At 45.9% G+C, this 14,697-nt stretch overlaps 1 protein-coding gene across 1 annotated transcript in view; it reads left to right on the top strand.

Moving 5' to 3' along the window:
* Nucleotides 1-492: 492 nt before the first annotated feature.
* BAZ1A (bromodomain adjacent to zinc finger domain 1A) overlaps nucleotides 493-14,697 on the top strand; it is a 143,819-nt gene continuing 129,614 nt past the window's right edge. The window contains exons 1-3 of the mRNA XM_069732125.1: nucleotides 493-616; nucleotides 3,940-4,218; nucleotides 11,193-11,327. Coding sequence (XP_069588226.1) covers nucleotides 504-616; nucleotides 3,940-4,218; nucleotides 11,193-11,327 — 527 coding nt within the window. The 5' untranslated portion in view covers nucleotides 493-503. The remainder of the gene's footprint in view (nucleotides 617-3,939; nucleotides 4,219-11,192; nucleotides 11,328-14,697) is intronic.

Raw genomic sequence — 14,697 nt, 5'->3', positions numbered from 1 at the left:
TCCTAGGCACTGGCAGCAGGCGAGCTGACAGAACTGCTGCTCCTGCAGTACCGCGCACCACCACAGCGGCGCTGTCACACAGAATAGACACAAAAGCGAAACTCTCCCGCCAGCTGCTGCACAGACACAAGGGATCAGCCCGCCACCTCGTCTTCTTCCCGCCCACCGGCCCTCCTCCAGCTCCTCACAGCCGGAAGTAGCCGGCGGGACAATCAGCGCGCCACTTGGACAGTCCCGGACACCGCGGCTCCTCACATGGGTACCGGCCTCCTGCTCCTTTCTTCTGGCTGCAGTCACGTGGTGGCCTCCTTCTACAGGCGCCCGGGGCTGGTTTCCTTTTTCGTTACCGTAATACCTGTTATGTGAGGGCTCCGGGCCCGGCTCGCCCCGGTGTAGTGCCCGGGTATTAGTGACAGTACCGCTGTAGCCCCGCGCTCGGGTCGGAATAAAGCATCGCGCAGGCGCTGACCTGTCTGTTTCCACAGTGTTACCATAGCGGAGACATGCCGCAGCTGCACCGCAAGCCGTTCTCCCGGAGGCCGCCGCCCGCCGACCTGCAGCCCGAGGAGCGCCTCTTCTACTGCCGGACCACCAACGAGGTGTTCCGGGACTACGAGTAAGACTGCGCCTTTGTTATGGCCGCACATCCGTCCCCGGTGCTGGGCGCCGCCATACTGCCGTGTGAGGGTGGGCCGCGCTCCATGCTGGTGTGACACAGACGGTTATTCTGTTCAGAAGTGATGAGTGCTGGCGGCATTGTGTCACTTGTAGTGCTGGGCATAGGCGCCCGTCACACAGCAGCTGCTGGCGGTTGTCCTGTCTGGGTGTCTGATGTTCAGGAACTTTATGTCGTCACTGGAAAGTTTCTTGTCATTTTGAAGGCTTCGCTGGTGTCGCCTGTCATGTCCTGATATGTGGGGGTGTCATGACACAGTAGAGGGTCGCAGGCTGCACACACAGGTCTGCCCCGGCTCCTAGAAATCCTGATGGACCATTGTTTCCAGAATAGAGATGGATGCCTTACAGACATTGCTCACACGCTGCAATCTATGCGATTGGCAGATGGACAGCGCAGGGTCTGAAGCCGACAGTTAAGGGGCCCCCTATGGAAAAAGTCTAACCGGGCCCCTGTCCCATACATGGTGACAGCTATACATGTAGTATCAAAAGCCGCGCTCCATAGTGTAAAACCAAAGAGCGGGCAGATACTCACCCCGTACAGCTCTATAGGTCAGGCACACCGCGTGAGGCTGGGCAGCCAAATGTGCCAGGAATAAGAGGGGCGCTGCCAGTAGGAGCAACCACAGATATGCAGAAAATACAAAAAAGACATGTTTCCTGATCAATAAAGTTTCATCATGTTAAGACATCAGCCATGTGGAAACTTTTAAATAAAGTTTCCAGTGATGCCATACAGTTTTCATGCTGATGGAACATAATGGTGCGTGTGTGTGTGTATAGTGAGAGATACTTTCAACAAGTTCCACTACTCGGGCAACCCCTTACTGATCTAAATGTTTGACCTCGAATAATAAATAATAATTAAAAAAAAGCCTATACTCTCCTCCCATACTGGCGCTGTTTTCATGGTGTCGGCACTCGCTCTCCCCAGGTCTCCTGTGTTTTTGTTGTGACATGTGACCCTGGCACCCAATCAGCGCTGGCGTCACTGTCTCCGCACGTTTTAAACATGAAGTAGTCTGGGCTGCAGCTGGTCTAGGACTTCATGTTCAATGCGTACGAAGGCGGAGGCAGAGATGCCAGCGCTGATGGGGCGCTAGGGGTCACGTGTCACAACAACAACAACACGGGAGCCCCGGGGAGAGTGAGTGCCAACGGCGCCAGCACGGGAGGCCAGTATAGGCGTTATTATTTTATCAGGGCCAAGTGTGGGATATGAAAGCAGTGGACAACTTCTTTAAGTTCATGCTATACCTGTGTGTGTTTCTAGTGCCACATAGATGCCAGTCACACACTTGCCTAGTGCCACATATGCTCAAATAAAGTGGCGGAGCTCACATAAAAATGTATGACACTTATAAACCTGTCTTCTGGAACAAAGTGCTTCATGTGTTAGACACTAAGGCATTACCTAACCTCCTATGTGTTGTGCTGTTACCGGGGATTGGTGCTGATCACGTTGATGCTGCTCTGTTTGGAATGATTTAATGGGGTTTTCGATGTTGTGAAGTGAATCCTGTGACTAGGATATGCCATCACTTTGTGATCAGTGGAGCTACAGCTTTCAGGATTCTCACAGATCCTGAGAATGAAGGGGCCACTGCGCTGTTGTACTGCTGGGCCCCTTTATTGGAGCTGTGTTGGACTACTCTGCAATGGAAATCTAGTGAGAGATTTAGCTATAAACCCGCAACGTTTCCCCATCCTGCTCCGTACCAGTGATGATTCCAGACGTTGGACCACGGCCATGTTAGACAGCTAAGCCATTATACACTTCTTACAGACCACCTATAATACCAGGCCACTGACATTAGTGACGTCTGGTGATGTCTTTTCTTGTCTCTAAAACTTCCGTTCAGTGCGCACCCCCCGTCTTGTGTCTGCTGTCTCTTGCACTTTCTGATGCTCTTGTACGTACATTAGTCTCTTGTGTTTTCCATCTGGCCATGTTCTTGCTCTTTTGCTTTGAGCTGCCTTTGTGTAAGACGGAAAGAGCTTCACAACTGTCTGCTGGTTCCTTGTAGACGGACAGACATGTCGGGCACATAACAGCTTAGGCGTGGGGAGAAAAGTGGCTGAATGCACAAAGCCTGTGTAATTGGAGATTATTGTACTGTCAGAAGTTAGTTCACGCTGCTGTTTCTTTTTTGCTATTTGAAGATTAATAATGGAATTGGGCATTACTGCAGATTAAAGCATTTGTGGGTCTAGATCAGGGGTGGGGAGCCCCAGGGCCATTTACTGCCCTTGACCTTTTATCGAGCCCCCTGAGCATATTCTCAGGGACTGCATTCTTGGGCAGGGAGGTGTATTTTGATTACAACCAGCTCATACATTTCCTCTTGCTCTGCTAGCACACACGTGTTCACTACTGAACACTGAAGGGCATGCAATGAAAGATTACATCCTGAAATCACGGAGTTTGTTCTCCCCCTCTCCAATCTGTGTTTTTTTTTTTTTTTCTCTCTAAAAATAGCCGGATTATGCCTGAAGGTAAAAAAACTGATGTGTGAAAGTAACCTAAGCTTACAATGTAAAAGCCACTTGCAGTCACACAGAACGCAGTGTGATTCAGAGTCTGAATTGCTGTTATAAGACTTAGGAGTGGAGTGGCGCTGAGTACTGGGGTGATTGGTGAGTACATGAACATTATGGCGCAGTCAGACGGCTGTATAACATGGACGACGATCACATTGCAATGTTCGGACTGGCCGGCAGCTCTCCTGACCAGAGCATGACCGTTTCATGTATTTCTATGCAGCTGTCCCGCTCAGGTCAGGAGAGCCCTCAGCAAATCCAAGCATTGCAATGTGATCATCGTCAATGTTAAGGTCATCTGACTGCACCATTACACAGGTTTAAAAAAAAGACAGGAGTCCGTTTTCCCATAACCTTTTTTTGATTCTCACAGTTTCGCGTGAAGGCCTCATTTTTCATTAATGCCATAAAATCTACTTTAAGAACGTTTTTCTTTGCAGCTGCATTAAGTTGAAAGAACTAAGTTGCTCTTTGGATTGTGTAAAGTTGGGACACTTTTTAGATGCTACCATTGTAAGCTGCTGTTTAGGTGATTTAGTCTGATCCCAGAGCAGCTCTCTCCTAGAGAACACCGGAGCGCTCATCCGATGTCTCCAATCCAGTTTGAGCCCCTGGTAATTCTAGATAAGAATTTTAAGGTATGAAGTTCTATGGGTAACGTCTGTATAGTAATCTGATGTAAGCGATTGCATTTATCTTCCTTCTCTTACTTTATTCTAGTGAGTTCTTTGAACGTACGATCCTGTGTAATAGTCTTGTGTGGAGCTGCTCCTTCACTGGGAAATCTGGTCTTACATATCAAGAGGCACTAGATTCTGAGAAAAAAGTAAAGAAAAGCTTGCTGAATTTCCCTGAGCCCATAGTGGTGCCTATATTATACCTAGCCACACTTGCCAATCATCAGAGGGTATCGGATCTATGTGATGACATCTATGACTACGTGAAGACCCGATTCTTCATTGATGAAACCGTGACTGTCGTGAGGAACAGTGGTGCCAGGTAATGTGGTTCTAGGAATACTTGGGGGCCTGATTCACTAAATAAGGGGGGTAATTTACAATACATCTTCACCTTCTGCTTTGAATATTATGTTTAATGGTACGTTGACTCCTTGTGGATTTTTCGGCAGTGTAATACAGGAGCATCTGCATGTAAATGAGATTATAACAAATCTAGTCTACATGTTGTTGAAATTTTCCACTTTGATATTGCTCTGTGCTGTGAATCTGAAAATCTGCAGAATTCAGTACAAATTTAACCCTTTGTAAAGGAAAGGGTGACATCTTTATCTAAAAAGGAATCTGCATGTAACGAGCGCAAATCTTGCTGCAGAATACCCGTCACTAGATATACAATGTGTGAACTCGCTCTTAGGGTATGTCTAGATGAATATATTTTTGTTCATTGTGTAAGACAAGAAGAACACGGACCCAATGTTGGCATATGTGCCAGTTCACATGGGCTAGCATTCACTATGATCGCACAGGGCTAACAGTGTGGCATGTTTTAGTCTGGCCTTATTTACGGACCAGACTAGTACATGTAAGTAGCAGGCTGCTCCTGTACTCGTCTAATATGTGAACAGGCTCACTGATTTTCACCAGTTCTTATCTGAAGTTTTCTCTGTAGGGAAGGAATGTTAGAGAGCTAAGTTTTTTGATAGAGCAGTGAATTCTCACTAAAATATGCGATTTCTGTTTGCTCATTGGAGGTCCAACCTCACGGACCCTCACTAAGGGTATGTGCACACGTCAGGATTTCTTGCAGAAATTTCCTGAAGAAAACCAGAAATTTTCTGCAAGAAATCTGCATTATTTTTTTTTTGCCTCTTTTTTTCCCCGTTTTTTTTTTTTTTTTTTTAGCATTTTGGAAGCGAAATTGGCTTGCAGAATGCTAGTTTTCCAAGCGATCTGTAGCATCGCTTGGAAAACTGACTGACAGGTTGGTCACACTTGTCAAACATAGTGTTTGACAAGTGTGATCAACTTTTTACTATAGATTCAGCCTATGCCGCATCTATAGTAAAAGATAATAATTAATAATAATTTTTATTTATATAGCGCCAACATATTCCGCAGCGCTTTACAAATTATAGAGGGGACTTGTACAGACAATAGACATTACAGCATAACAGAAATACAGTTCAAAACAGATACCAGGAGGAGTGAGGGCCCTGCTCGCAAGCTTACAAACTATGAGGAAAAGGGGAGACACGAGAGGTGGATGGTAACAATTGCTTTAGTTATTCGGACCAGCTATAGTGTAAGGCTCAGGTGTTCATGTAAAGCTGCATAAACCAGTTAACTGCCTAAGTATGTAGCAGTACAGACACAGAGGGCTAATACTGCATAAAGTGTATGAGAACATGATGCGAGGAACCTTTTTTTTTTTTTTTATTATTATAAATAGGCCACACAAGGATCGTTAGGTTAATGCATTGAGGCGGTAGGCCAGTCTGAACAAATGAGTTTTTAGGGCACGCTTAAAACTGTGGGGATTAATCGTATTAACCTAGGTAGTGCATTCCAAAGAATCGGCGCAGCACGTGTAAAGTCTTGGAGACGGGAGTGGGAGGTTCTGATTATTGAGATTGCTAACCTGAGGTCATTAGCGGAGCGGAGGGCACGGGTAGGGTGGTAGACTGATACCAGGGAGGAGATGTAGGGTGGTGCTGAGCCATGGAGTGCTTTGTGGATGAGGGTAGTAGTTTTGTACTGGATTCTGGAGTGGATGGGTAGCCAGTGTAATGACTGGCACAGGGTAGAGGCATCGGTGTAACGGTTGGTGAGGAATATGATCCTGGCTGCAGCATTCAGGACAGATTGGAGCGGGGAGAGTTTTGCAAGAGGGAGGCCGATTAGTAGAGAGTTACAATAGTCCAGACGAGAATGAATAAGTGAAACAGTAAGAGTTTTTGCAGAGTCGAAAGTAAGAAAATGGCGAATTCTAGAAATGTTTTTGAGATGCAGGTAAGAAGAGCGAGCCAGTGATCGGATGTGGGGGGTGAATGAAAGGTCAGAATCAAGGATGACCCCAAGGCAGCGGGCATGTTGCTTTGGAGTAATGGTGGAACCGCACACGGAGATGGCAATGTCAGGCAAAGGTAGGTTAGTAGAGGGAGAGAACACGAGGAGTTCAGTTTTTGACAGGTTTAGTTTCAGATAGAGGGAGGACATGATGTTAGAGACAGCGGTAAGACAATCACTGGTGTTTTCTAAAAAGGTCGGTGTGAGATCAGGAGCAGAAGTGTATAATTGGGTGTCGTCAGCATAAAGATGGTACTGGAAACCAAATCTGATTGTTTGTCCAATAGGGGCAGTATACAACGAAAAGAGGAGGGGGCCTAGGACTGATCCTTGAGGAACCCCAACAGTAAGGGGAAGGTGAGAGGAGGAGGAACCAGCAAAACATACAGTGAAGGATCGGTCAGAGAGATAGGAGGAGAACCAGGAGAGAACGGTGTCCTTGAGGCCGATGGAGCGGAGCATAGTGAGGAGGAGCTGATGATCCACAGTGTCGAATGCTGCAGAGAGATCCAAGAGAATTAGCATGGAGTAGTGACCATTAGATTTAGCTGTTAGTAGGTCATTAGAGACTTTAGTGAGGGCAGTTTCAGTAGAGTGTAAAGAGCGGAAGCCAGATTGAAGAGGGTCGAGAAGAGTTATCTGAAAGATAGCGGGTAAGACGGGAGTGGACCAGGCATTCGAGGAGCTTAGAGATGAAGGGAAGATTAGAGACAGGTCTATAATTAGCGGCACAGTTTTGATTGAGGGATGGTTTTTTAAGTAATGGATGTATGATGGCATGCTTAAATGCGGAGGGAAAAATACCGGAAGTGAGGGAAAGGTTGAATATTTTTGTTAGGTGAGAGGTGACAGCCGGGGAAAGGGACTGGAGGAGATGTGATGGAATGGGGTCACTGGTGCAAGTGGTCGGGCGAGAAGATGCAAGGAGCCTGCTTACTTCTTCTTCTGTAACTGCTTCAAAGTCAGAGAGTGAACTAGATGCAGTGGGGGAGGGAGGACAGTGCATGGTATGAAGAGATTGGGAGATGATTTCCTGTCGAATGTGGTCAATTTTTTCTTTGAAGTAATTGGCCAGATCGTCAGCACGGAGATCCGTGGTTGGGGCCTGCTCTCTTGGGTTGAGTAGGGACTGGAACGTGTCAAAGAGACGTTTAGGGTTATTGGACAGGGAGGTGATGAGGGTGTTGAAATAGGTTTGTTTGGAGAGGTGAAGGGCAGAATTGTATGTCTTTAGCATGAACTTATAATGGATGAAATCTTCGGGTAGATTAGATTTTCTCCACAGACGTTCTGCGCACCTGGAGCACCGCTGCAGGAAACGTGTTTGCAGCGTGTGCCACGGTTGTTGCCGTCTGTGCCGAGTTGTTTTATGTATAGGAGGAGCAGCTTCATCCAGAGCACTTTGCAGGGTTTCATTGTAATACTTCAATGCAGAATCAGGACATGAGATGGAGGAGATAGGGGCCAATGAGGACTGCAAGTTCTTCATAAGTTTCTGGGTGTTAATGGCCTGTATGTTTCTATAAGTGTGGAAAGTGGGGGTGACCTGAGCGGGATGGCAGTTCTTGATAGAGAATGAAAGAAGGTTGTGGTCAGAGAGCGGGAGAGGGGAGTTTGTGAAATCATCCACTGAGCAAAGTCGGGAGAAGACCAAGTCAAGGGAGTTTCCATCTTCATGTGTTGGAGAGTTAGTATGCTGCGAGAGGCCAAAAGAGGAGGATAGAGATAAAAGGTGAGAAGCAGATGGGGAGAGGGGAGAGGCAATGGGGATGTTGAAATCACCCATGATAAGGGTGGGGGTGTCACAGGAGAGAAAGTGTGGAAGCCAGGTGGCAAAGTGATCCAGGAACTGATGAGAGGGGCCGGGAGGACGATACACCACCGCCACTCGCATGGAGAAGGGGACGTAGAGTCTGACCACATGGACCTCAAAGGAAGGGAAGACAAGTGAGGGTACTTGGGGGATAACTTGGAAAGTACATTTGGGTGAAAGGAGCAGGCCAACGCCTCCACCTGCTCTGTTGTCTGATCTTGGGGTATGAGAAAAGTGTAGTCCACCATATGAAAGAGCAGCAGCAGCAGTGGTGTCTGACTGCTGGATCTAGGTTTCAGTAAGAGCCAGGAGATTAAGAGAATTAGAAAGGAAGTAGTCATGAATGAAGGAGAGTTTATTACACACTGAGTGAGAATTCCAAAGGGCACAATTGAAAGAGACAGAAGGCATGCAGGGAATATTAATAAGGTTAGAGGGGTTTCTGGGTGTAGCAATTGGGAGGTTTGACTGGCTATAACATGGGGGGTCGGGGTTTGGAGATATGTCTCCAGCGACTAGGAGAAGCAGGATCGAAAGAGTGAGCAGATGGTTAAGTGATTTGTGAGAGCGTCTCTTGTGTTGGATGGTGGGACTGAATGGATCTGTGCTGTTAAGCAATGTGAATAGAGCATGAGTGCTATACATAGGAGAGGCAAGGATAGAGGGGCCGATATGGATGGAGTGTAGAGAGTTAATGTGAGGGCGGTGAATGTGAGTGAATGCAGCAGCCAGAATATAGATTATACAAATAAATATGGTGAGTATTTGTGCTGTTTCAAGTGAATATGGATTAGATTTAGATTGTCTTACCTGTCATGATCCCAATGGCAGGGGATCACAAAAGGACAAGCACACAAAAAACAGAACAAGCTCTAGGGTGATGGAAACTGAGCTGACCGCGATCCTGAACCTAATTCACAACACTAGCAGTAGCCGGGGAACGTGCCTACGATGATTCTAGACGTCTCGCGCCAGCCGAAGGACTAGCTTCCCCTATTAGAAGAAACAAAGACCTCTCTTGCCTCCAGAGAAACACCCCACAGAAATAGCAGCCCCCCACATGTAATGACGGTGAAATGAGAGGAAAGCACATACGTAGTAATGAAAACAGATTCAGCAAAATGAGGCGCGCTAAAACTAGATAGCAGAGGATACAAAAGTGAACTGCGCGATCAGCGAAAAACCCTACAAAAAACCATCCTGAAATTACCTGAACTCATGTGCCAACTCATGGAACATGAGGAGTAATATCAGCCCACTAGAGCAACCAGCAACAAGGAATCACATAACTGCAAGCTGGACTAAAACAAAAATAAAGCAAAACGTGGAACAGGAAAATCAAAAACTTAGCTTGTCCTGATGATTACAGAAGCGGAAAGCAGAGGTAACAAGACACACTGATTACATTGATAGCCGGCGAGGAAATGACAAGAAAGCCAGGTTAAATAGGAAACTCCCATATCCTGATAGAACAGGTGGACACCAGAGACCACAGAGAACACAAGTCACCCAGTACCATCTGTAACCACCAGAGGGAGCCCAAAAACCGAATCCACAACACTTACCTGTCTCCTGCCCTGTCTAACTGCCATGTTATAACTGCCGAGTACTTAGAAAAAAAGTACTTTGAATAAAAAATACACGATAACAGTGCACGAATGCACCCCTGCAGATAGAATGTTTAAAAATAAAAAAAAAGGTTATACTTACCTGCAGACAGCCGATCTCCTCAGCATCGTCCGTTCCTATAGATGGTGTGTGTGCAGGACCTTCGATGACGTCATGTGACCGCTCACGTGACGTCAATCACAAGACTGCGACGTCATCGCAGGTCCTTCACACAGAGCATCTATAGGAGTGGAAGAGAGAGCATGCACCGATGAGAGGCAGGAGGACTCCGGGGCCATCAGAAGGTGAGTATATCACTATTTTTTTTATTTTAATTCTTTTTTTACAAATTATATGGTGCCCAGTCCGTGGAGGAGAGTCTCCTCTCCTCCACCCTGGGTACCAATCACACATAATCTGCTTACTTCCCGCATGGTGTGCACAGCCCCATGCGGAAAGTAAGCAGATCAATGCATTCCTAGGTGTGCGGAATCCCCGCAATTCCGCAAATTTAATGAACATGTTGCTTTTTTTTTCCGCAATGCGATTTGATTTTTTTTTTTTTTTTTCTTTTCCCGCAGAAAAAAAGCAACATTTGCACAAGAAATGCGGAATACACTTTAAATAATAGGAGGCATATGTAAGTGTTTTTTTCGCGGAAAAACGCGAAAAATACTGAACGTGTGCACATGGCCTAATTCTCAGAAGGAAAGGGCTGTAATTCCAATTTGGCAATATCGCCTTTGCTGTTATTTCAACGCTCAATAGCGAAGCCACATTCAAGTGAATGGTTCCTCTGTACAGAGGATGACCGAGAAGGGAAAACTTGGGAGGGGTATTTGTGGTGGTGTAGCACACTATTCCTAACCAGGATTTCCCTTCAGTGCCTTGCAAGTTTCCGGATGTCAGATTCCCCCACCTTTCATGGTGACCCTCATAATGTTACCAGCCCTATACACTAAATACCCCAAACCATCTACTGACATGGATGCATAATGTTTGTTTCTATAAATTATTCTCATTTAAAAGGGTCGATCATTGTATAGCAGCAATTTATATTACTTTGTACTACATTTTTGATTTTAAGTAATTTCAGTTTCCAAGATCTCTGCTTGCTGTCAGTGAATAGGATTATTTTTTTAATTTTTTTTATGAAGACCTACAGTTTGATACAATGTATCAGTTTAGCCTAGTGATGTTAAACCTCCAAAAAAACATATTGATGAATAAACTTTTGAAGCTTTAAATTTCTTTTAATTTATAATTTGCTTACTAAATTTTTGACATCCAAGGGTCATCTGTGCCTAGCTATTGGATATACTTGGTGCCATGTCTGCTTTATATGGTACCAATTTGTCTATCATGAAGGCCTTCATTGTTTTTTCCTTCATATTTTACGTGGTGGAGAACAAAGGATGTTACCTTGTGAGGCCTATGTAGTATTATGAGTGTTCCTCATGCAGTGACAACTTGTTATAACTCGCCCTCCATTGTGCTCATTACTAACTCGCTCTCTTTTCTGGCAGGTTGGAGTGTACAGTTTTGGAAATAAAAGTTCCACCGCAGGAGAACGGGATGACAAACGGACACAACACCCCCAGTGACACCATTGTGATCAGTGACAGCGATGATGATTCTGTTCAGGAGGTTCCCGTTACCTGGTAAGGATATAAATATCAATGTAGCACTATTAATCGTATGCCGAGATTGAAATATAAATGGTCAGTGTGAAACTGCAAAGTCTAGTTACACTTGCAGAACATTTTTGGCACGTCATTAGTTTTGACAGGTGGGATGTAGGTGCCGAGACCCCACCAGTTGCTAATAAAAGACTGAAGTGGTCAGTGTGATTATTTTTTTTTTTTTCGTTCCGAGACTGAAGATGGGCTTTCAGACATTCTTTAAATTCCTAAGTTTTAGTGGTCAGTTGAGGAGTCTTTGCTTTAAGGCAACAACTGATCTGCACTTTATGGCTGAGATACCGTATATACTCGAGTATAAGCCGAGTATTTCAGCCAATTTTTTTTTAGGCTGAAATTGCCACTCTCTGCTTATACTCGAGTCATTCCCGGGGGTCAGCAGGGGAGGGGGAGCGGCAGCTGTCTTAATAATACTCACCTACTCCTGGCGTGGTCCCTGCACGTCCCTGGTTCTACGGGCGCCGGCAGCTTCCTCCAGCGTTAAGCGGTCACATGGTACCGCTCATTACAGTAATGAATATGGACCCGACTCCACTCCCATAGGGGTGGAGCCGCATATTCATTACTGTAATGAGCGGTACTATGTGACCGCTCAACACAGGAAGAAGCTGCCGGCGCCCGGAGAACCAGGGACGTGCAGGGGCCACATCGGGAGCAGGTGAGTATGGGGGCATTGGGCGATATTCACCTGCCCGTGTTCCACCGCTGGGCGCCGCTCCGTCTTCCTCTGCAGTGACGCTCAGGTCAGAGGGCATGATAACACGATTAGTGTGCCTGAACGTCAGTGCAGAGGAAGACAGAGCAGCGGCCAGCGGTGGACTATAGCAAGTTCGGGGGCCTGCGCGACGAGAGGTATGTTTTTTTTTTTTTTTTTTTTTTTTTATATCAGCAATAGCTTATGGGGCAAATGTGTCTGGAGCATCTTATGGGGCCCTAATCAGCATTTGTGGAGCATTATATGGGGCAAATGTCTGTATGGAGCATCTTATGGGGCCATAATCAGCATTTGTCCAGTATTATATGGGGCAAATGTCTGTATGGAGCATCTTATGGGGTCATAATCAACATTTGTGCAGCATTATATGGGGCATATTTTGTATGGGGCCCATCACAAACTGTATGGGGCATATTTTGTATGGGGCATATTTTGTATGGGGCATCTTATGGAGCCCATCATGAATTTTATGGAGCATTATTTGGGGCTCCTGATTCAATATGGATATTCAAAAACACTTAACCTACTGATGTCTCAATTAATTTTACTTTTTTTTTTTTTTTTGACATTTACTGGTAGTTGCTACATTTTCCACCCTAGGCTTATACTCGAGTCATTAAGTTTCCCCAGTTTTTATTTTTTTTGTGGCAAAATTAGGGGTCTCGGTTTATACGCTGGTCGGCTTATACTCTAGTATATACGGTACTTTATGGTTTTTCCATTAATGGGAATCTGAGCACAGTATGATGTAGGGGCTGAGACTCTGACTTCAGTGATGTCAGTTAGTAGACTGTTGCTGTTTTCATAAAAAATCAGTGTTTTATCAGCAGTACATTATCATGCCAAGATTACCGTATATACTCGAGTATAAGCCGAGATTTTCAGCCCAAATTTTTGGGTTGAAAGTGCCCCTCTCGGCTTATACTCGAGTCAAGGTGGTCGGCGGGAGAGGGCGCTGAGGCATACTCACCTAGTCCCGGCGCTCCTGACGCTGCCCCTGCCTGTCACACTGTCTCCGGGTGCCGCAGCTCTTCCCCTGTACAGCGGTCACATGGGACCGCTCATTAGAGAAATAAATATGGACTCCACTCCCATAGGGGTGGAGCCACATATTCATTCCTCTGAGCGGTGCCAGTGACCGCTGACAGGAAGAGCTGCGGCACCCGAAGACAGTGTGACAGGCAGGGGCAGCGTCAGGAGCGCCGGGACTAGGTGAGTATTTTATATTCACCTGTCCGCGTTCCACATGCCGGGCGCCGCTCTGTCTTCGCGTCCTCTTGCAGTGACTGTGCAGGTCAGAGGGCGCGATGACTCATATAGTGTGCGCCGCCCTCTGCCTGATCAGTCAGTGCGGGGAGACGCCGGGAGCTGCAAGCAAGAGAGGCGAGTATGGCTTTTTTTTTTTTTTTTTATTATTGCAGCAGCAGCAATGGCACAGCTTTATACGGAGCATCTATGGGGCAATAATGAACGGTGCAGAGCACTATATGGCACAGCTATGGGGTCAATAATGAGCGGTGCAGAGCACTATATGGTACATCTATGGGGCAATAATGAACGGTGCAGAGCACTATGGCACAGCTATGGGGCCATAATAAATGGTGCAGAGCACTATATGGCACAGCTATGGGGCCATAATGAACGGTGCAGAGCACTATATGGCACAGCTATGGGGCCATAATGAACGGTGCAGAGCACTATATGGCACAGCTATGGGGCCATAATGAACGGTGCAGAGCACTATATGGCACAGCTATGGGGCCATAATGAACGTTGCAGAGCACTATATGGCACAGCTATGGGGCCATAATGAACGGTATGGAGCATCTATCTTTATTTTTGAAATTCACTGGTAGCTGCTGCATTTTTCCACCCTAGGCTTATACTCGAGTCAATAAGTTTTCCCAGGTTTTTGTGGCAAAATTAGGGGGGTCGGCTTATACTCGAGTATATACGGTAGGTGTTTCGTGGCTCCTAGTCAACAGCTGTGTAACCCTGCCCCCACGACTGAATCATCAGTATGGGCGGGGTTATGCACCGCATTCAGAGCTCTGTTAGATCTGCAGCAGAGAACTGATATTATCACAACTACTGCACCTAGTAAACGTGATACATCACGGGAATTATGCAGCTGTTATTACATGGCAAAATTCCAGTGATGAATCCTCTTTAAGGCAACACCTCCAGTATTGTGTAGTAATTAAGAAATTGCTTTTTGTTTATTTTTTCCCCGCTTTTTCAAAATAGTACAGAGAAGCCAATTGAAAAACAAGCCCTCCCCACCCAAAAAAAGCAAGATTGGGAAATAATGCCAAGAAGTAGCTTTGTTCTGATAAAGCCATTGATGCCACAAATGGCAAAAAACAATCCTTGCACATTTAGACTTTATAATAATTACGGTATATAATTTGCTATTAAGTTTAACATCTTATTCATATAATTCACAGTTAAGATGGGAATACATGTGTTTCAAAAACCTGACCTGCACATCCAAACATAGACTCAGTGTGAACAGGTGCTGAACCTAGAGTCGCCAACTCGTATATAGTTAAGTAAATAAGGCAGCAATGTATTCTCTAGCCTTCTGATCGTGCACTCCGCCTCCTAGCTTCAGGT

Source organism: Ranitomeya imitator, chromosome 1 (assembly GCF_032444005.1).
Source record: "Ranitomeya imitator isolate aRanImi1 chromosome 1, aRanImi1.pri, whole genome shotgun sequence".
In the NCBI taxonomy this organism is placed as follows: domain Eukaryota; kingdom Metazoa; phylum Chordata; class Amphibia; order Anura; family Dendrobatidae; genus Ranitomeya; species Ranitomeya imitator.
The sequence above is the reverse complement of the archived record's forward strand: the minus strand, read 5'-3'. Positions and strand labels throughout refer to the sequence as shown.